Genomic DNA, 22,750 nt, shown 5'->3' on the forward strand with positions numbered 1-22,750 from the left:
ATGAAGCACCAAGTCACTGCGTTTATAGTGTTTGGCGGCTTCATCAATGCTGCCAGTGCCATTGAGCATGAGGACCTGGTATCATCGTCATGGTGCGTCACCTACCTATCGACCTACCTTGCTCCCATCGGCACTGCCCGTGCAGCTCCGAACTCGTCTGCTTTGGACTCGTTGGCTCCTGTTCTGAGTTCTCCAACGCTCAACATTGATTTGGGATTTTTGTCGCCAACCGATGTCGCAACTGCTCCTGGAAGACAATCCACAGGCTCTGAGCAGTCATCAATACCTTCTGGTGTCACAGTCTCCGACCGTTCCTCGTCTCCCATTATCTCAGCATCTGATCTCCCGTCAGCGACTTCCAACACTCCATCATCGGAAACTTCTACAGGATCTGGACTATCTGGCCAGCAAGTCATATTTCTCATCACACCATCGGGAGATGTCTCAAAGCGAGAGCTGAGAGGATTCGTGGGCAATAGCAACCCTCAAGTCTGTACTTTTGCTAGCGTTTTCACTCTAGGCCTGGGTCCCAATTTGGGCGAGCTTTTTGACGGAGATTTCCTTCTTTACTACCAAGGCGAGGACTACCAGGCGTTCCAGGAGCTCGGGTCGCCTCCAGATGGTGCCATCACCAGGACCTTTGCCAACGAAGGGGGGACCCTTCAATTCAAGAGCCCCTCTTTACCCAATGGCCAGGCAACGTTTTGTCAAGATTCCTCCAGCGGCCTGGTGTACATGGTCTTTACCTCAGGGCCACCGAACTGTACACCGGTGCAGTTGAGTGTCTATAGAGGTAAGTCCTATACTACCTTTGTCTAGTCTTGGATGCTAACTCCGATAGTCGAGAAATGCGTCAACGGTAGACTCATCGGCATAGATGAATCTAGTACTACTAGCTCTCAGGCAACTCAGTCTGACAGTATCTCTGTCGTTGATCTAGAAGAGGAGACGGAAACATCGACTCTACCTCTGACCTCAGATACATCACTGATCGCGGGCACGTCGTCGATGAGCAGTGCGGCACCTACGACAAAGACCAAAGATCCCCTTTCAGGCACTAAGGATCCAACAGAATCTGCTTCAGAGCAGTCTACAGCTGTTGAGTCCTCTGGGGCTTCCTCTCTTGGTGCATCTCTAGAGCCATCCTCTTCCCCTCCAACCCCACCCGAGGGAACTTCTTCACAGGCCGAGGTGTCGTCTCTGTATTCGACCGCATTGCCAGAGACAGAAGCAGCAATCGCTTCCTCATCGATAGATGTACCTAGCAGTGCCTTCATCGAGTCCTCCACGCTAGGAGAGCCGCCATCATCGGCCGAGTCTTCGCTGTCGACCGAGTCCCGAGATGCGACTAAAGCTCCAACGCCAACTGAGCCACCGATGTCAACTGAGTCACTGCTGTCGAGTGAACTACCAATATTAGCAGAGACTGAGTCCGCCGAGTCACAAACGTCAGCCGAGTTGCCAACGTCGAGTGAGTCCTTGGAGCCCAGCGATACACTCGTATCGACGGAGCCGCCGACATCGAGCCAGTCACCAACAACAAGCGACTCACCAACTACCATCATCGAAGAGCCTTTCGTGATCACCAACTTGTTTCCCGGTGGCAGATTTTCAGACGGCCTTGGCGACTTGGAAATCTCGGGCGATGTCATCCACCAGATCGGTGGGTGCTTCAAGGACGATGGTAGCCCCGACGATGGATGTGCTGCCATGAGAGCAAACGGCGGCGGAACGGCCCCGCCAACCAAGGCAAAACGAGGCTTGGACACATTCGCAGGCATGTCGACGTGGCTTGGGTTCCTCCGCCCCAGCACAAAGGTTCTCTACACGGTCCAGTTCTACTACGCCGTCATCAGCTACGGAGGAGGCTGGAACATGTGCACCGTCGAGGCATGGCTCGGTAACCGCTACTTCTACTTCAACGATCACTTAGTCATGGGCAACAGCGTCAGATGGACGAGAGTCCTCACGTCCGTCATGGCTGACTCTACCCGTGCCAACTTTGGCATCTGGATGGATTGCTGGGGCACTGGGTATGCCGAACTCTACGTCGACTCGATTTTCATCTCGAATCAGGTTACGCCTCAGAACATTGACCGGTTCCAGCTGAATTTTGAGGATAGCCCCAACAATCCTTCACCTAGCAGCACCAGGAGGAGCTCTAGTTCTAGTTCTACGTCTCGATCTAGCTCTAGATCTCTTTCTACTCCCTCTACTCCTGGGTGGTCTCAGCCCGGATTTACATCTCGATCTACTCTTCCTACTCCTAGTTTGTCTCAACCTCGTTCTACATCCCGATCTACTCCTTCTACCCCTGGGTGGATGCCCACGGTCAACTCGGACCAAGAGCCCTTTTCTACACCTGGCACCCCCAGCAAGAGAAGCAGTAGCACTATCAATTCTTTTGTCATCGAGTCTGAACACACCCCTCTCTACACCCTTACAGAAAGCTGGAACACGCCTACATACAGTGGGCGCATACACAATAGCTCTTCCTCCCTCGCTCACAGCTGGAATACCCCCATCAACAGCCCGTCTACCCCTGGCAATTGGCATACACCTACGAGAAATCCTGCCTCTCCCACTACTGGACAGCCTCCCAGGACAGCGATTGCCTCTCAGCCTGTCTGCCCGGATGGCTGGCGCTTTCCAGGACACTGCGGCCAAGCATGGCCCACCCCCACAAGGCCCATCTGCGAGCGACGCGGATCGCCCGAAGCGCGTTATTACCAATACACTCGCGAGGAGAAGCCTCTCCAAGACCTCGACATCCAAAGATGTGCCATAACATGCGCCTACATGGATGATTGCTTCTCCTTCTCAGTGAACCCAGATGATCCTAGCAAGCCGTGTCTATTCCTAAAGCAGCGCTTAGGCGAGGTTCCGTTCCCGGAGCCGACCCCTGGATTCGAGGGTAATCTCATTTGGTCTGATATCGAATGCTTCAACTGTTTCCTGTGCGGTGAGATGCCTAGCTCGAGCTTGTGGCTTCCTAATCCAAGCACGCTTGACGGAGGGGGTTACTCGACACCGACAACCCCCCGGGACCCGGCGACTAGTGACCAAGGAGGGCATCACACACCTGGGCCGGGACAGAATTCGTTAACTAACGATGACTGGGAGCATTCGACGCCCACACCTTCTCGACGTCCAACCACCACTTCGCAAGCTCCCGAGTCCTCGACAAGTACTTGTCGGTACGCACACGGCGAGGTTTGCCAGTTCAGCTACCAGCCCGACCTTCTCTGTGTCTATGCTGCCAAATACAGTGGAGAAACATGGATCGAGAGTCGAGATGATTACCCGCATCAAGACCGCTACGAACAGTGCGCCGCCATCTGCCAAACCCTTGAGGGCTGTCAGTCGGCAGGTTACTACTCGGTCGAGAACCGCTGCCTCTTCACGGGCGCCACTCTCACCGTCTCGGACATGATCATCTATAATGACGACCCCTGGAAGCACTCTGTCTGGACGGACAAACGCTGCTGGACCTGCCCAGACTGCATCCCAGAGTCAGTCCCCATCATACCCAGCACCTTCTGCTCCTACACCCCAGGTGACACGTGCAACCGGGTAGGGGTCTCGGAAGACATCATCTGCAACCTACCTGCCTATATGCCCGGCGGGTACTGGACAGGAGATCAGTGGACCGACCAATATCCGTTGCAGCTGCAGGGGTCAAACGAGGAGTGCGCCGCCATCTGCAGGGCGATACAAGATTGCAAGGGCTCAGGTTGGAAGGACGGCCGCTGCATGTTCTCAGCGTTCAAACTCTCGCTGAATCCAGATGATCCCATCCCTCTACAGACCGACAATCCGTCCCTGTTCAATGCCGTGTGGGATGACCCGGCATGCTTCAACTGCCCGGGGTGTTACCAGGTAGATGACTAGGAGATTACAGGCTATGGCTTTTCGGTTTCACGCAACTGAATGGGTAGACATGCCTTGGAGATTTTCTTTTGTATGGTTTCCACTCTCCTTTGAAAGATTTCCTATTTACTACGTATTCTTTGCCGTTAATTACCCATGCCCAACATTTGTCAGGGGCTGTTCGAAATATTATCTGTACGTGGGGTCATAATAACTTAAGAAATTCTTATAATACTTGGTTTGTATTGAATTCGTGGAAATTAAAGAAACATGCATTAAAGAGTTATATACCGGGTAAGGTAGGTAGGCAGGGGGGCGCCAAGACTGAAGGAAGAAAGGAAAGGAGCAAGTGGCCTGGGGCAACCGCTCTTGGCGTGGCACAGCCTCTCTCTTCTCACTCCACCAAATCATCAACACCCACTCAATGCATTCAACAGCCCTGCGAGCACTCATCTTTCGCATCACTTTTTTGAGTATCGCTTCACAATGGCTATATATGAGCCTGATCTCACTGCCTGGTCTATTGGCTTTTATGTCAATGTCTTGGCCATGTTGTTTGTGATGCTCCGCCTCTGGCGGCGGGACAGACAGATGTCGGCCAGCTGGGGTAACCCAAGCTTCTACATGTACCGTTCCGACATCGTCATGGTTGTCGCCTATGTATTCCTTTTACCCCTCTGCGCGCAAGCAAACACAGCTAATTTTTCTTCTGCAGGTACTCGCCATTGGAAACTCGATGGTTGCCTGGCCTGGTGCATCACCACAGGTGTTGACTGTTTGAGTACTCTTCGGCTGACCAAGGAGAATAGAGATTCGTCGAGGAAGTGAGGGTATCAGGCGCTCAAACTCCGATTTCGAACGTCTGCTCCTGTCCAAGTACTTCAGCGACCTGCTGGCAAGCTCTCTGCACCCTCCGAAGAAGTCCCCATCGCTGACGCAAAAATTCGCAGTACACCCTCTCAAACGGCGCTACAAAAATCAGCATCACGTCCTTTTATATCGAGCAGCATCACAACCTACATCCAGGACGGCAGGACCTGGTCAAGGCCTGGAGATGGGCGACGTGCTGGACTGTTGGATTCACCTGGCTCTACGCCTTGCAGTGCCAACCCTTCCAGAAGGCATGGAAGGCAGATGTTGAGGGCATGTGCATCAACTCCACTTATGTCCATATATTTCAGATGTCGTCAAGCATGTTTCTAGATCTGTTCATGCTTGGCATCGCTATCATGTTCATGCTGTTGATCCAGTCCAGCCATCTGGAGCTGTCAATCATTGTTTGTGCTGGCCTGATGTTTGTCTTCCCTGTCCCCGACACACTGGGTCGCTATTGACCATTGTGCAGCGTCGCCGCTATTAATGTCTACTCCACCTTCATAGCAGCAACATGGATAGACGGGCTAGTACAAGGTAGGTTTCGCAGTCGCCTTTACATATTGTCGCTAACAAGTCTGTAGGGACAAGTTATCAAGGACTCATATGGCCGGTCATTGACCTCTTCATGCGGATTGTCTATGCCAATACGCCATTCTTGTACACCGTCTACGTGGAACATCCCGCGATGAAAAATCCAGTTTAATGAGACACGCAAGCAAGTCTTGCGTCTTTTCAAGCAGATACGCTAGAGCGTTCGTGTATTTAGATATTAATTCAAGTCTATTATCCTGGTCACAGGAAAACCGGGCTAAGATCTGAGAGAGGCTAGGATTTCACCCCTCCAGCAGGCTACTTTTGCATCCCTTCCGTTCCATCACACCCACCCGAATAGAGGAGCGAGTGTCTTGGTAATGAAAGACGCAAATACTCTCCGACCTCTACCGTCCTCAATATGCCGCCCACTTCCTGCTTGTTAGACTCGGCATAGAAATCTAGCGAGCTCACGGAGAATCTTGAAATTCGGCTTTGCGCAGCCGCATGACCTATTGAACAATGAGCTTGCCAACAGCTTGGCTATCCTCTCATCTTGGATCAATGCATCTTGGAGGAGGGCACGTGGACGTTATCATGCAGTTCGGATCCTATCAGTGCTGAGTGTAGCCGATATTGCATCCTGTGGCGTTTTCTTACCTGTAAGGCCCTCCAGCTGCTTCCATGCAACCATCACATCATTGCTTAGAGGTAGCTTACACATATTAGGCTGCATAATAGTTGCCTGATGTCATATTTTGTGGGAGTTTGTTACCTAAAAGACAGCTGGGAAGTCTCTACATCAAGACTATATCAACATGCACGTTCAACTCATGGCGGGTTGTCCGAGCCCCTCCCTTGATCATCATTGTGAAAAGGTATTTTCAAGATGGCCCATGAACAGGCCGCAGACATTCATACAGAGTTCAAGGCATGTGTTTTCTTCAAGGGCAAAAAGTTCGAGCCGACAATATCTCAACTTCTAAAGACCCATGGTGACTCGTGGGAGGAGTATGCAAATATGAGGGACAAGAAAAGATCTCCTAGCTGGATATGGTTCCATCTCCCTGCCATTCATGTAAGAGCCTTCTTCCTGTCTCATTATGCACCAGCGATGCTAACTCTTGATCAGCGCAATTGGTTGCGTGTAAGTCGAGCTCTTTCAAGACATTATTAGACTATCAAATTTTCTGATAGAGCAATAGAATCTAGTCTTTAAACTGAAAGATCAAGACCTAATCCCAGCAAAGCAAACTGGTGATGACGAAGGAGGGGACATCATGCCGTTCCTTGACAAAACATTCGCTGGCAACAAGATCACCGATTTCCCTAGGTTCCACAAGGCCGATAAACCCATGGATGTCACTTTTTCTGTTGCAGTAAGAAGTTTGGCAGCCGGAGGGTAACATTGATTGATCCTGAATGTGCACGTAGATGAATTTTCTAGGTTCAGAGGACAGTGAAAAGTACCATCAGACACATCACAGGATCGCGCGACTGCAATCGATCTACCGTGATTCTAGGGAGCCGGAAAACAAGACGCTGGTGGTTTCACGAAGCCTGGACGAGTCATTCTATGTCACGAGAAAAGACGAAGCTTCGGTTAATCACGACCAGGTTGTGTACCGCTACTACAAGCGCTGCTTGGACAGTCGCTGCTTGGACAGTCGCTGCTTGGACAGTCGCTGCTTGGACAGTCGCTGCTTGGACAGTGAGACGTCAAGTTACGGCACAAACTTCCATCTTAGAGATATTCGTGCTGAAATCAGACCGAGAATCTTAATGGTGAGCCCGATGAGGCTGTGGAAAATTGGTCCTGGTAAGCCCAGGCAACGAGGCCCTCCCAAATACCCAGCCAGCTAAACTCATGTGCGATAAGATATTGTTATTACGGCTTTCCCAGAAAGCTGAGAGGAAGCTGAAGACCCTGAGTTTACAGTCATTGGCACCTTGTGCCAGTCGGTTATGAAGCATCGCCCAAATGATGCCATGGAACTTGTCTCAGAGGTCATGGCTAATCTTGTCACGATTGTCGACGGGCCTTACTATTCTGGCCTACACGAGAGCCTCCTCACCATGTTCGAGTTCGAGACATCGGCTCAGGTTTGTTGACTGTCTTAAATAGCATAGAAGGATTCTACTAATGTGGCCGCCATGAGGATATAGGGGACGAAACAACTCGACATATACAAAAGGTTTCATGAGCTGACTGATGCAAGAATTCGGTCACAGTCAAGAAGAAGTGTTTCCACTCACTCAGGCACAGACTCTCAGGCAGAGAGTGATGCTGCAGACCCAAGAAGTTCACTAGTCACCACCGAGGTCATCAACACTGAGATGGAGTGTTTCCGTGTCGTCATGGACATTCGTGACGAGCTAGCCATGATCTCATCGGTCTTCTCCGAACAGGAGCGCGTCATCCAAAGTGTCATGAGAACTATCGACATGCTAGTGCAACAGGTCAGTTCTGGTGCCGACGCAACCAGAGATCCACTCCATAAGGCCGGGCTTGGGATTGAGCTGTGGAAGAAGATGATTTCCAACATCGATCGGCGGGCGCAGGTGATAGAGAAGGCGGTAAGTCTACCACATAGAACGTGGCTGGAACGAACGCTAAACAGTGCTTGATGGCAATGTAGCTTAGCCATCTTCTTGGCTTGAAACTCGAGGTTTCTAATCTTCTTGAAACAGAAGATAGCAAAGAGCACTTGAAGAGCAGCAAAGCACTCCTGAAAATCAATGCTCAACTATTGATGAGCATCGATAACCTCCAGAAGAGCAGCAGAGCGCTACAGGACAAAGCGGACAAGCAGTCAGGCTACCTTTTTGCCTTTACCATGGTTACAGTCATCTTTGTATGCGAATCCACGCGCGACTCTTGACTTCACATCTAACCATTGTGCAAGGCTCCGCTTTCTTTCGTGGCGTCCTTCCTCGCCATTCCGAGTCGCGACTTTCCTCAAGACGGGGGCGTCAGCTGGAGTCAGGGTCAGATTGGAGGAGGATTCGATGAGTTCTGAGAGCTTCTATATCAAACGAGCCGTTGATGTCTTATTAGCAATCTCACTAGCAGTTAAAATAGCCTTGGATTTGCTGATTATACAATCAGATGAGTCAAAAAAGAAAAAGGGTGACGCTGAAGATGCTTGAAGCGAAGCATGGGCATGAGGGAGGTTGGTATAAGGAACTCTCAGCTACGGTTGGTTCCATCATATGTAATCAGAATGTTTCCATGGTCCGGGGCTAGAGCGTGAGAGATGACATGACCGAGATTGAAAGGATCAAAGTGGACATTGAAGTCAACTGCCCAGAGTATCCCCTGGGGAAAGAAAAAGATGAGATATTATGATTATCTGCCATGATGACAAGAAGCCATCAGCCACAACAGCAAAAAACACAGTCATCGATACATGACGGTATCAAACCCCAGTACCGTAATGTTATTTCTTCACCTGCCTGACCAGGCAATAGGGCCTTAACGGCCAAGGTGTCACTGTTGGACAAGCGATGGGTCTGAGTCCGTCATGTTTCTCTGGCGCAGCTTGCCCACCTCGTCATGATTTCTATCCCACTGTTCAATCTCTGCCTTTGGTATCTTAAGCAAACGATGAGTGTTTGCTCCATCGGTGCCGACTTCGATGAGTTCGGATCGAATGACATATCCTCCCCAGCGTGGAAGGAGATACATCCAGAACACGTAGTATACTCCGCAGAGAAGCAGACTGCCTTGAATTAGCCTTGACCTTGAAGGTTTTAACCATGAAAACTCACATTCCGATGCCAACGACGCAATAAGTTGCATACCAGAAGCTGACATCTCCAGCGTATGGGCCGCCCTTTGGTGGCCACCAAGGCATGGCGAGGACAAACACTTGGACAACAGTCCAAAAGATGACCATTACGTCCCAGGCTTTGAACTCTCCATATCCAAGACCAGATCGCTTGCGACGCCGGCGGAGGACGAAGACACCGATGGCCATGGCGAAGTTGAAGAGGGCTGAAGGGTATGTTTGCAGGCTGACGACTAAAGATTATTAGTCCTGAAGTTGGTCAATCTGCAGGAAAACTTACCAAATGCGAAAGCATCACCTGCGGGCGGGGCGATAATCATGATGATGGTGACGGCAAAGTTGAGCAAACAAGGGCCGAGGGGTGTACCAAAGGGCTTTGTCGAGACCCAAAACTCGGTGAATGGCAGGACACCTTGTCTATGAGACACAATGTGAGTAGGAGAGCCTCATTCACCAGTTTTCCGGAGCTCTTACCTTCCAATCTCCCGAATCATGCGCGAGTTTCCGATCAAAACTGCAAGCAGGTTTCCAAACGCACTCAACAAGACCATGAAATTGAGTACATTCGCAGCAGCCCTACTTTCACCAAAGAGCTTGGTAAAGAAGATGGACGCAGCAATCTCGCTAGCTTCCTTAAACTCGTCCTTAGGAACGACCGCAAAGTAGGCGATGTTGCAGAAGATGTAGAGAACAACGACAACTAACAATGCTACACTCGTGCTCTTCTTAAGGGTGGGAATCGGGTTTTTGATCTCATTGACGACGTTGAAGGCGTTGGAGTAGCCTGCATACGAGAACACGATACTCACTAGGGCACTAGCGAGATCGTTTCCGTTAGGAGTGGCGCCTTCGAAAGCGTTGTGAAAGTTGGCGGTTGGGTTCGGAATGGACTTGACGTGGCCGCCTAAAACGACCAGGCCAGTTATGCTGATGCTAGGTCGATAATCAGTAACAACCACTCGATACGTCGCAGCCGAGGTCAACATACAATAACAGAGTCAACAGCTTCAGAGCCCCGATAAAGTTAGATGCCCAAAGCGACCACTTGTTATTAGCGACGGCAAAGATAATGGCCAACGAATACGCCGCGATAGCTACTCCTCGAACTTGCCACTCAGTTGGCTCTTTAAACGTCATCCTCCAAGCATACCGAGCCAGGACTGTATACAGGTCAGCACACTCATATTAGAGATGGAGACCACTTGCCAATTGCGTTGCTGCTTCCAAAGTTCAGAAGCACAGACTGAACAGCAAAGGTGATGGGGAAGAAATGCTTCGGTCGAGGGTATTGCTGTTCCAAGTAGACTACTTCAGAGCCGCTGCGATTTGGAAAATATCCTGCTAGTTCGAGGTAAACGCAGATTCCTGCTGCTGCCATGACGAAGCCGATGACCCAATAGATGAGAGCAAGTCCAACTGATCCGGTTCGGTTGAGAATGCTGGCGGCTAGCGAGACATCAGCATATCAATAAATGACAAAAGGACAAGTGTAAGAAATCTTACGCGTGCTAAAGATACCAGTCCCAATCATCATGTCTGCAAGGTCAGTATCGCTCTGTAAGAGTATGGGAAAGGGTCCACATACTAACGTTGAGGAAGATGACAGTAACCCAACCAACATTGTATCCAAGAGGTGAGTCGCTCTCAACAGGAGCTCCTACAGCCTCTTGATACGATGGCTTGGATCCGTTGCCGCCCTTCACTCGTGTATATGCCAGTCCTCCATCCTGAATCACATGTGGCTCAGAGTCACTCGATTCAGGGTCCGATTGGATGGCCACGGTGACATCAGGCGTCTTTTTCGAAAAGAGATCCGAGAAGGCCATGATGGCTCATGTGCGTCACGCATGTGAGTATGTAGAAGCCTTTGTTTAAGTGCCTTCACATCACCATTATATATGTACGAGCATATACGGGAGAGCGAATAGCATTCTCTGACAGGAACGGAAATCCCACATTTCGCCAATTCACAAAGAAATGATACAATCCAGCCCTCGGACGACTCAGTTGCACAGCCTGAGTCCAGCCTGTTGGCCAAGAACCATGACCTGAACCTCGTCTCCAGAAAGCCCCAGATATGTCAGTCCACTCCCCAGGGTTCATGCGGGTGCGTGGGTTTGTGCTCTATGGGGGTTTTACAAAGATCTTTGTTGTGCCATTGCGCCTTCTGAGCTCTTGGAGTGGTGATTTCAACGCAGGCTCATTTTCTGGGGTGCGAGGGATAGCTCGGGGGCTATACATGGTTCATAAATGAAGCCTTCCTACTTTTTTCAACACAGCTTTCAAAAGAAGCGCGCTAGTTCTGCTGACACTTTAGTGCTCTGTTCTAGTCAGGGATGACGAATAACGACATTTTCAGACAGAATAACGAAATCTACCTCGGTTGGCCAGAACCGTCAAACAATACCACACTGGCCATCTGCAGGGTTCTACGCATAGACATTTCTGGGCTCCCGAGTGGGATATATTGCTTTGCGACTTCGGATATAGCCATTGAAACGGGACTGATCAGCGCCCAACCAATCCTCCTCGATCGAAATGATAAGGGGTTAAAGCAGGCTTGCCGCCTGAATGTCATTGAGGGCATCATCCCGGTGGCGTTTTCTTTGTCTCTCATGGGGGTCCGAATCTGATGTTTCTCGACTAAATATCGATGCTTGCCAAGCCGCATGACAGTCTACGCTGATGGCCCCTTTAGAGTCATCAATAATAAGAATGAATCTCCCACAATATAGAATGATGCACGCCAGCTTTCTACTCTCAAATCCAACCAAATATAGTTGTATGGCCTTTGTTGGTCAGCGCGCAGACTGCAGAGATGTAACTCCATAAAGCTCTTGGTCATGAGATTAATCCCCTTTCTTGGTCTCTGACAATCCACTCAGGGCCTTCTTCGATACTGTAACCATCAGAATCTACCCAGATATAAGCTACATTTCGAGTATCTAGGTCACCAATTGCTGTGCACAACCTTGAGCTGCGGCAACGTTTGAACTGGAGCGTGGTCTTGCGATATGGTCCGCCCTCGATAAACCTGTAATTTAATGGGAATTAATACCCTTGATGCAACCTTCATGCCTTGAAGTAGCGGCTCGGTAAAGCGTCCTGTCGAGATGAACGTCCTTTCCGCTCCACGTGTCGTGGAGTAGCAGATCCCACAGCTTGATTTCGCATTCTGAAATCAGGCTTCGGCTGGCTGCCCTCAGCATGCCGCTGCTTTTTGATCCAACAGATCTGTACCCTCCGTAATACGCCCTGTCTTTATTAAAAGTACAAAGCCTAGAAAGGTTAGACTGAGGGGCTCTACGCGAGGCATGCACCTCCTTTCTGACATGCACTTTCGCCCGGCTTGTATGAGACAAAACATTGCCGGCTTAGGGATGTTACTGAAATGGCTGCCATGCATATTAATATGCAAGCCCAACTTGCAAGGGCGGATATCGGCTGCTGCCTGATAACTCCCTTATTATCTTAGCCTCCCGACCTTCAAATTCCAGCACATCTTCACAATTAACTTGTGTCCTCTCTCACTTAGTTTCAAGCCTCTCAAGAAGCACAGACGTCACGAATCTGGTATCATTCATTACCTTCCGACGTTGAATCAATCCGGGGGCTCATACTCTATTCAGGTGTCACTTCAGTTACAGTTTTGCCCGACTACGATATGGCAGATATGGAATTCGTCCAATTGGATCTCGGGGCTTATGTCGGGGAAGGATCTCCTGAAGAGATAGAGAGCGCAATTGCGCTTTGCGAATGGCGCGATGAGGAAGATCAAGGAGGAGAATGGGCACGGGACACGCTTGTCGCAATCCTCTTTGATCTTTTCGAGTCAAGCAGTTCCAGGCACCACCTAGACTATGTTATCAGCCTCGCCCAAGAGCTTTACGAGCTTGGAGTCACAATTGGAAACGACAACGGTCAAACCCAGCGCGCGAGCAATTACGCCAAGGCCTTAGGGCATCGGTACTGGGAAGACGGAGATCCTGAAGACCTCCACGAGGCAATCGAGCTCAGCGATGAAGCAGTGAATGCTTCACCACAAGCTAGATCCATTCTGGACAGACCCAAAGGCGCTATCCTACACGACCCTAGCGTTGAGATCCATGCCTTAAACACCCTGGCGGCCAGACTCGAGGAGCGTTTCCAAATGGCAGGGTCCTTGGGCGACCTGGACCGCTCCATTGACATCAGGGAAAGGCTCATTGCGGCTGTTCCCTGGGAGGAATGGCAGGCCAGCCGGGTGGAGTGGCGTCTAAACCTAGCTGCCAGTTTGCAAAGACGCTGCGAGCAGGACTTTTGGCGTGTGAGCTGCTTAAAGCTGTATGAAGTTTCTTTAAAGTGGTTAGTTGCTCTTCACACGTATCTCTAGTAACTCCATCTGATGTTTCCAAGACACTCAATCTACCCATATGCGTGTTCCTCCTACTGACAGACGTCTACGACCTGAAACAAACGTGAAATGCGGGCACAGCCCAGTCTTCCACTCTAATGCTATCTAACGTGCGACACAAACCGAGGCCCAAAACCCTCCTCACGAAGCATATTTGGGTACCAAAGTGTATATCAAGTACATACGCCTAAACCCTAGCTAGGGTTTGGGGAAATAATTATTCTTCACGCATGCATGGCGTTCAACAGTTTCTCCAAGAGTTCGATATTCAATATGAGAAGCCCCGCATCATTTCAGACAGCAAAGGTCAATCAGAAGGTGAAGCGGAAAGCTGGATGATCGTCTCCCAAATTGTTTCTCTCGTCCTCTGGCAAGTTATACCTGTCGTCCCTCTTGCCTTGATCTCTCAGTTTGTTCTCACGCTTTATGTAAAGCAGAAAGACGACTGAGCTGAGAACACAGAGCCAGACAAGGCCGAGGCCCAGCCCGAAGCCCAAGGGGTATTCTGGGGCTTGGGAGGTGACGAACATGTTGCTAGATCATGTTAGTGATGTCCTATCCAAAGATGCATTGGAACAAACATACCTGGCGATAATCCCACCAACATTGCCGATACCGACCTGCATCGCAGAAGCGACACCAACTTTATAATGGCCAGAGTTATTGTTGCTCGCCCAAACCAGTACAATCGGCTGGGCGATATAGCCACCACCGACGATACAAAATAGTGCAAAGTACCGTACCCCAACGCTCACAGACATCATGTTGAGTAGAATGACATAGCCGATGGTGGTGAAAAGACAACCTCCCAAAATGAATCCTGAACGATGCTTCAACTTGTCGCTTGCGATGGCACAGACGAGCGCGCACACGGTTGCAAAGATGAAGATGGGGATCGACATGATCTGGGCACGAATAGATGTCCACCCCAGTTGTTTCAGGATGGTTGGGGTGAAGAATGAACCGGAATAGCTGGTGGTGACAATGCCCATATACATCAAGATACTGCAAAAGTTAGGAATAGGTCTAAACAAAAGTGGGCGGCATTAGCGTACCTGAGATAGATCTTGGGATCCGAAAATATTCTCTTGGCAGTCTTCTTATCCCAATGGTTCATGTGAGTGTCCTTTCTGTCCTGAGCGAGACGTTCAATTAGGATCGCTCGCTCATCGTCGTTGAGAAACTTGGCAGACTCGGGCCAGTCCGGGATAATCCAGTAGCTGAAGACGGCGATGATCACAGTGGCGATACCCTCGAGGATAAAGATCCATCTCCAGCCGCCATAGCCAGCGATCCCATCCATATGAGCGATGGCATAGGCCAGTAGGCCGCTGAACGCCCCGGCAATGATGCTGGCTGAAAAGAAGAGGTTGAAACGCCACTGCAGCTCGTGTCGGCAGTAGTACATGCTGAGTAGATACACGCAAGCAGGGAAAAAGCCGGCTTCGAGTCCTCCAATGATGACTCGACAGACGACTAATCCCGCAAAAGACCGTGTCAGACCTTGGCAGATGGTTACGATACCCCATCCTGTCATGATGGCTGAGAGGAAGAGGGAGGGGCGCATATTCTTGAGCAGGATATTGCAGGGTACTTCAAGCAGGATGTAAAGGATGAAGAAGGTAAACAGGGCAATGTTGTAATCCTGGCCAGTCATGTCGAGGTCGGCTTCCAAGCCCTGGATACGGGCATTGCCGATATTGATGCTGAAGCACGGAATACATCAGCAAATATGAAGTCCAGTGGCGATGCGGAAGGTCTCACCGGTCGATGAATGCGCAAAGAAAAAGTAAAAAGAGGATGGGGACGAGATTCATGTCGACCTTTCTTAAAACCTTCTTCTCAAGCACAGGATCGATCCCCTGACGCTCGGTTTTCGGGTTCACATCGTAGCTGGCCCTCGCATCGGCCACATGCTCAATCTGAGCCATCTCGTTGACCTTGTCTGCCATTTTGCACAAGATGCTGTTGTTGAATCTCGCGCGGTGATGATGGTGGTGGTACTGGAAGCCCCCCAGTAGATCTTGCTCAGTAGTCAACTGCAGTCAAGATGAGACAATTTCAGGCAGGGAGATCGACGTGTATATAACGTTTCTGACAACCACGTTAGCCGACCTACTCTCCCTTAGTGTTTGTGATATTGGAATCGGAATCGGAATCGTTCCGACTCGGTAATCTTGTTGCCCATCAACCGCCCCGCGTTTTAGAGCCGGGGAAGTCTGGGGTAATCTGGGGTAATCGGAAGCAACTGAGATAAGAATTACCTGATTTCTCGACTCGGACAAGTGTGCGGGGTTTAAGCATGCATACGTACATGGCCCAATGTTATCATCTGGTGTGCGTGTCATAAGGTAGCATAGCCAATCTACTACCTTCAGACCCCTCGAACACCTTACCGAAATAACTGCCGAAAAGAAATTGTGCTGTAGCCGCGGTACGTCCTTTCCGACAGTCCGAATAGCTAAACCTTGTATATATGGCGACACAACGTACCACTGATGACTGGAATGGGATGACTCGTATGCACACCACCTGAGGCTAGGTGACCACTCATGAGTGGCTCTACATGGATATTTGTTATCATACAGCTGAAAATGTTGTTTTGTTGGTATCAGCTCATGATTCTATTTACGTGTTAAAAAATATGTACTTTCTTGTAGTGGCAGCCCGCCCTTGGTAGTATGCTTGCCACGATGGACATGAGATGAGTTCCAGCTCCCGCACGTCTCAACAACTGGTTGAGATAGCACCTATTTCACCATAGGAGCTTTTCTGATCCTAGCGACTCCTATCCCAGCTAACTCAAACGTTGCTCTCTCCCTCTGGGGCCCAGGTCGTGATCCATGCAGCGGCAAAGATCAACAGCCACATGGCAAGCCAAGTGCCATTCAATCCAGCGCCCCCGAAGCCCCTCCAGGCAATAAAGGCAGATAGTAGAAGGATAATGTGAATGACGGCGCAGAAGCCAAGGAAAATGTCAAAGTGCAATCGTCCCTGTTCGTCTTGTCAACTGTGCCCCGACTATATGCTTGATTCCAAACTTACCACAAGCTTTCCAAACACTCTTCGCTGTCCTTCAGCCTCTCCGATCTTGGCCAGGCACCATCCAATGAAGAAAAAGTTGAGGATAGTAAGGATGGTGCCGACGATGACGCTGACGAGCACGCTGCCGTACGAGTTGCGGACAATGCCCAGGATGGAGAGAAATGTTCGGATGACGAGTGTCAGGCACATGGTGATGCGGCGGAGCAGAGCCTTCTTGTCGCTGGTACGTAGGTCGTAGGCTCGCCAGCTGAAGCTCCAGCAGGTGCGCATGTTGGGACAGTTGCGGTCCTTCCAGCTGCCAGTGCCGACTCCGCCAGTCTTGTTGGTGTTGTAGTCTGCCATGGTCACGACAGGCATTGTCAGTCTGTTGATTGTGATGAGGGTAAGTTGATGAGAGAACCAGATTAGAAAATTAGTGAACGGGCGAGAGATGGGAGTTATAGAATCTGGCCTTCTCACCTCGTCGGTTAGGCCATTGCAGGAGAGTTGTTGGCTTTGGCCTGCACTATGGTTGAAACCTGTAGGATGCGACACAAGGCAGACCAACAGAGGCTGAGTAGTGAGTCACAGGAGGTCGGATGGGTTAGATGAATCCTTCGCCAAGGGTCGGAATGCAATGATGAAACACATCCAGCCCTACAACCAACAGATTACTCAGTTAGAGACATGGGGGCTCTGATTAAGACCTGCACTGCCCCATCACAATCCCAGTTCACTTATGATTAGGGACGATACCATTTCATGCAGCCGACGGTTTCAATGATTGCGTCCAATGAGCCAGTCCGTATGTTATTTTCCAATGTTTGGTTTAATTAAACGCACTCCTCGTTGAGATGCTCACTCATCTAACCATGCTTTCTACTCAGCAAGACACAAACGAGACCTCAACATACGCCAGATAATGGCGTCAATAAATATGTTCTTTCAATGCTCCATAGGTATACAGGAGGTCTCAGATACACAATCTAATCACCTTCAAGGTAAAAGAAGCACACCAAGTCTCAGGGAGAAAGAGAGGTCAGGCAGAAAGACCGCTACAAGAGAGCGCCAAGAATATACACATCACAACTCTCAGGATAGGTACAGTAACACGCCTCACTAAATATTTTCTCTCCATATCAAGCACACGCAGCGGTGTAACCTTGGCTGGCTAGCGTGCAGAGGCGTGATTCCAGAAAGATCTCAGTCATTGCTTAATGTCTTTCCGTTGCTACCAGGAGCTGCCAAGCATCTCTCTACTGTTATTTGCGTTTAAAAGACCAGCCTGGCTATGGACAGCTCACACACCCTGGCTTCGGCGACTGGCACCGGATCACGGTCAAGTGGGAAAAAAACTGATCATGCCTTCATGGTGGATATCAGCCTTGATACAAATCCCTCATTGCTTAGGATCTTCTCACAACCTCAGTCAAACAAACTGAAAGAAAAGAATTCCTCCGTTACAACCACTCACCGCTATTCTTTGCCCTGAGAGAATACTTGCCTGGCCCCTTCGATACTCTGCAGGAAGAAGAACCATTCTTTCTTCGCCGCTCAAAATCCAATAGTGATCCTTGTCTAAATGATAACCGTGGAAACCGGTTATCACACCATCTATATTTCCAATGTCTAGGTCACCGATTGATGTGAACAACCTTAAGTAGTCAGGAAATTTAACTGGATGGTGGCCCTGCCGGAAAGTTCAGGCAGGAACCTCTAGCCATCAAGCGAGAAGCGAGTCTCCCTGCCATCCTTCAAGTTCCTCATTCCAATCTCGTCATCGTCAATCCAAGCCAGTAGCTCTCGGTTAGGAAAGAAAGTTACTGCGTCCAAAGTGTGATGGAAGCGCCGACTAGGGGATATGGAGATACACAGCTCTTTGGCGCTTATGTCCCATACGTGGATACCCTGTTGGCTTGTGCCCGCAGCAAGCAGTTGCGTATCTGCAGATAGTGCGATTGATGTAACTTCGGTCTGTTGGTGGTCAACACTCCAGATGAATTCGCCGCTGAGCATGTCCCAGATCTCCAAGGTCGTGTTTGAAGCCAATGCAAGTTTGTACCCGACAGCCGAGAACACAAGACAGGTGGCGCTGCATTGAATCTGACGGTGTTGCTTAGAGGCATCCATACCCCATACCACCACGATGGATGTGTCCAAAGCCAGTGCGAGCAGTCTGCCGTCAGGGGGAAAAGCCTCCCACTCCCTCACATCGGGGAAGGTTTTGACAACCTGGCCATCGTCTGCGTTCCAAATGGTCAAGTCGGTGAAATTTCTAGTCTACCCACCACTTTGCCTTCGCGATATAAGATAGCGACTGTTCAGACAAAAGGCAAGTTCACATCCTCCAGCCCCGGCGTAGTTGATTGATCGGATCCAGGTGCCATTGGTCGTATTCCAGATCTTAATCAAATCTTCTGAGCCTAATGCGAGCAATAGACTGTCAGAAGAAAGCGCAGTTGACCATACCCGCTTGATATATAGAGGGATATGGTCGATAAATCGAATCAGCTTCAAGTCCCAAATATAGACTCCTTGGGGGGCGGCCTGAGCGAGGAGCTATTGCTCAGGACAACAGGCCAGAGCACAGTTACTCTGTTCGAATCCTTCTTCAAAAGGCTTGATAAAGTCCCCTTTGTTGTTCCAAATGCTGACCGTTGGCTCAGCATATATCGCGGAGGCAAAAAGCCCACCACTCCTCAGCGACACGACTATTGGTACAGCGTCTACATATAGGGCTCTGATACAACCGCCCGTTTTCTGGTCCCAAATCCTTATTTCGTCTCTTTCTGAGGTAGACACAAGCTGATCGTCCCCTAAGGTCATCGACGCGATTAAACCATTGTGGCCTTTCAATTTCCAAATGAGTGCTCTTGATCGGAAATCCCACACTTCGACTATCCCATTTCCTAAGCTAATAGCTAATTTCTAGTCATCCTGCGACAATATTTGGGCGCTAATTTCTTCCCCAGACATGCAGATGCTTCTTATGTAGTCCCCAGTAGCCAGATTCTAGAATCTAACCTCCCTGTTATCTAAGCCAAATGCTATTACATCTTTATCTAGGTCGAGATATGCCGAAGTAGGTATTGCTAGAGAAGTAAAGTAAATGCTAGGTTTATCGGGGCTTTAAAGTATTTATAAGCGCAACCCCGTTTCTGCATTCCAGATCTCAAAGCGGTTTGGATTCCCTACTAGGGTAAGCCACTTACTATCACGTAGAAATCCAATCGCGAGAATATTAAAGTTAAGGCTAAGCCTATTAATAGGCTTATACGAGTTTTAAGTCTTAGATCTTAAGCAAGAAACTGGGGTGTTATATATGAGGGTAGTCTGCCCCCCACTCCTACTTCCCTTTACACCACTCTTTCCACTCCTCCTACTCCTCGTCCACCCAGTGCTATGGACTAATAGAAGCCAGCAAATTTCTATCTATTGAAATAGCCAACATCGATGGCGAAGTAAGCCCTATGAGGTTCTTAGCCCGGAGCCTCCAAGTGGTTTCCCTCTTCGACTTTAATGAGACCTAGTCGGGTTTTTCTCCTCTATAAAACCTTCTGACGTAACTATTAGTTAGACTAAATAGAAGAGTAGATATATAGGTTTATAAAGGAAAGCCCTTTATTGTGTCTCTGTGATATAGAATGAAGCGGTTGATATCCTTAGTAAGAGTATCTAGTTCGTAGTCTTTTATGTTCTGCTGATCAAAGGTTAGACTGTAAGTCTGAGGTATATCTAGCTACCTCGTTCGAAGTATGAACTGAGGCTAGGTAAGAATGGGAGTTTTCAAAACTTACTATTAGGCTCCGTAGCTTTTTAACTGCCTAGACCGCTTCTCTTATCTTTCTCTGCAAGCTTATTGCCTCTAGCTAGTGCAAAAGTGATTTCTTGATAGAGAGTCTTACAGCCTGGTAGTGCGATCGATTTTGAAACTTAACTTATTTAAGATAATTAATCTAGTGAACATAGGAATACTTGAGGCTGGATAGTGGATCCGGAGATCAGGTAAGGTCAATCTCCCAGATAGCAATTCCTAGCTTCTTCAGGTCATAGATATCACGCTTCAGGTTTTCCTCCATAACAGACATCAAGCGGGAAAACAAGTGGGAGTGAATATCGACAGGGTTAGACTAAAACGCCGACTGCAACTTTTCAGGTGTCAAAGACTTCTTAGCGGAAAGATAAATTAGGAAGACTTGGTTGTTTTGGTAAGTGAGAAAGGCGCCGTATTTGCTGATGACCTCTTCTACTTAGCTATTGTCGCGAATCTTTGTAGGAAACTCGGCCAATTCCTTTAGTTCTTTGATATAGAGTGGTCGTAGAGTGGCTGCTGTCGTAGCCAGTGTTTTATAGAGAACGTCTTTGATAAGGTTCTTGTTTTTCCTCTGCCTAAGACCTTCTAGTAGATTTTGTAGTAGCTTCACGTAGAGACTCTCGAGATTATCTGGCAACCTATTAACAATATCATCGATGTCCCAACTGGCTACGTTCTCGAGCTCGGCCATGACGATAGATAGCCACAGGAATGTACCGCCTGCTTTACGCAATAGTAGATTCCGAACGTCCTCTCTCTTCTGTTCACTTATCCTGAGACTGTGAAGGCGTCCCATTTGGTGGTGTATATAGGCTTTGACAGCCTGCTAGATGTCTTCTCCAGTTTGATCAAGGCTCAACTTTCGCATCTTTGATTCTATTACATCAAACTTCTGGTGAATGGTTCGGAGTCCTCGACTGGATACTAGCCATCTAACATTTTGTACAGACGATGTCCTGAGGATCAGATCCAGGAGTCTGTCGAGATCGGTCTTGCATTCGTCGAGTGCATCCACCACCAAGATGACCCTAGTTCCTGTTGCGTCGCACAGCATGTCTTCCAGGATGTTTTCCAGGGCGGTAAACGATCGTGTTCCTTGGAATGGGTATTTGTTTTCGTGGTCGTAAACCCTCGAGACACGACGGAGGTATGAGGGTTGCTGTTTGACAAGTCCGTATACAAGGCTCGCCACCACAAACGATGCTTCGTAAACGCCGTTCGGATCACTGAAGAAGGAATATGCCACGAGATGGTTTGGATGAGAATCATCTGGGGTTCCTCCCGCCCGCCTTAACAGATAGTTGATGACACTGCACAGAATCATACTTTTGCCTTTGCCTGGTCCCCCATGGAGCCATAGGCTAGGGGGATATGTGCCATTAACCCATTGTTGAAACTCGGCATTGTCGTAGATCCACTGGCAAGCACCCTCAAAAGCTGGCCTCCTTGTCTTTCAGCATTGGCTTTCTGGTCCGCTGGATCGTAGCCGTTTTGTTCTAAGTACTCGCCGCATCGGCGGTCCCGGGTTGCATCCTCGTCCGGACCTACCGAGTTCATAAGTCGTTGACGTCTTATCGGGTCTTGTGTAGACTCACCAGTTTGAATAATCTGAGTGCCACTATCCTTGCAGATGTTTTGTGTACCTGCATTATGGAACATGTCGCCCCTTCCCATGTGGGTTGACGACATGGTAGATGGTTCTCATGTGCGACGCACTTGAGCGAGTCGAAAGCTAGGGTTGGGTAATGCCGTCGTCTGATCGAAAACACAACGAGACGTGAAGGCAGACTAAAGGAGCAAGCAGAATTGAGCTTATGTGGCCAACACAGCGAGGGGGTTCCAAATGAGCCAGCTCACGTATTCAAGCGTCTCAGGGCGGGGGTTCGAGGGACACAAGGTGCATGCTATGTAGCGCTCGGCTACATACGTGGCCAGTTGGCTACACGGCGGCGATGAAAGTGATCTGGCAGATGCTACTCGATAACAATGAAGGCCGAAAAGGGATGATGAAAGAGGGTAGTTTTCGGTTAGAGTTTAGTAAGTGGTAGCAAGGTTTCAGACTTCTTTCCCAAATGCTGGGAACCTTGCACGTCCCTGCCTAGCCAGCTTTAGGGTGAGAGGCGGTAAGATACTTGTTCGCCAATAGCGAGGGAAAGAAGCCTGCCCCCAAACAGCTTCATTCGGATTGGTGCATACCACAAATCGAAGCCCCTGTACTTATAAGGCGGACTGGCAGGCAGAAGTGCAGTCTCGCCGCATCAGAATTGCCTTGTGAAACCCCAGGTCTCAGCCACTTGGCAAGCTCAACCAATCTAATGGGTTGAAAGTGAGAAGAAATTGTGGAATCGGGCGTCGGTGCAGAGCGCAAGGGTTATAACCCAACGAAAACTTATCTCCCTCGCTACGCCCTTCCACCAGAGATTTTCTAGTCACCGCAACATCATGTCAGGC

The 22,750-nt window shown here is 49.3% G+C and overlaps 6 protein-coding genes across 6 annotated transcripts; 3 read left to right on the forward strand and 3 right to left on the reverse strand.

Annotated features, from left to right (window-relative positions):
• On the forward strand, positions 1-3,891 carry LRP88_06379 (uncharacterized protein; the record flags this gene model as incomplete). Its single annotated transcript, XM_083242918.1, has 2 exons — positions 1-793; positions 842-3,891. 2 exons carry the CDS (start codon positions 1-3, stop codon positions 3,889-3,891), a joined length of 3,843 nt encoding a protein of 1,280 aa, XP_083101854.1.
• A 465-nt stretch (positions 3,892-4,356) lies between these two features.
• LRP88_06380 (uncharacterized protein) lies at positions 4,357-5,204 on the forward strand (the record flags this gene model as incomplete). Its single annotated transcript, XM_083242919.1, has 3 exons — positions 4,357-4,530; positions 4,586-4,636; positions 4,821-5,204. The coding sequence occupies 3 exons, from the start codon at positions 4,357-4,359 to the stop codon at positions 5,202-5,204; spliced, it is 609 nt and encodes a 202-aa protein (XP_083101855.1).
• Positions 5,205-7,353: 2,149 nt separating this feature from the next.
• Positions 7,354-8,297, forward strand: LRP88_06381 (uncharacterized protein; the record flags this gene model as incomplete). Its single annotated transcript, XM_083242920.1, has 4 exons — positions 7,354-7,380; positions 7,552-7,854; positions 7,917-8,132; positions 8,184-8,297. The coding sequence occupies 4 exons, from the start codon at positions 7,354-7,356 to the stop codon at positions 8,295-8,297; spliced, it is 660 nt and encodes a 219-aa protein (XP_083101856.1).
• A 470-nt stretch (positions 8,298-8,767) lies between these two features.
• Positions 8,768-10,894, reverse strand: LRP88_06382 (uncharacterized protein; the record flags this gene model as incomplete). The annotated part of the gene is made up of 7 exons (XM_083242921.1): positions 8,768-8,999; positions 9,049-9,301; positions 9,349-9,485; positions 9,543-10,001; positions 10,271-10,514; positions 10,572-10,604; positions 10,654-10,894. 7 exons carry the CDS (start codon positions 10,892-10,894, stop codon positions 8,768-8,770), a joined length of 1,599 nt encoding a protein of 532 aa, XP_083101857.1.
• Positions 10,895-13,772: 2,878 nt separating this feature from the next.
• On the reverse strand, positions 13,773-15,413 carry LRP88_06383 (major facilitator superfamily domain-containing protein; the record flags this gene model as incomplete). The annotated part of the gene is made up of 4 exons (XM_083242922.1): positions 13,773-13,995; positions 14,047-14,466; positions 14,517-15,167; positions 15,226-15,413. The coding sequence occupies 4 exons, from the start codon at positions 15,411-15,413 to the stop codon at positions 13,773-13,775; spliced, it is 1,482 nt and encodes a 493-aa protein (XP_083101858.1).
• An 850-nt stretch (positions 15,414-16,263) lies between these two features.
• On the reverse strand, positions 16,264-16,863 carry LRP88_06384 (uncharacterized protein; the record flags this gene model as incomplete). The annotated part of the gene is made up of 2 exons (XM_083242923.1): positions 16,264-16,455; positions 16,507-16,863. The coding sequence occupies 2 exons, from the start codon at positions 16,861-16,863 to the stop codon at positions 16,264-16,266; spliced, it is 549 nt and encodes a 182-aa protein (XP_083101859.1).
• Between the last annotated feature and the right edge of the window lie 5,887 nt (positions 16,864-22,750).

The sequence above is a fragment of the Fusarium phalaenopsidis genome, assembly GCF_050370095.1.
Source record: "Fusarium phalaenopsidis strain FUZ10S chromosome Unknown contig_32296, whole genome shotgun sequence".
NCBI classification, from domain to species: domain Eukaryota; kingdom Fungi; phylum Ascomycota; class Sordariomycetes; order Hypocreales; family Nectriaceae; genus Fusarium; species Fusarium phalaenopsidis.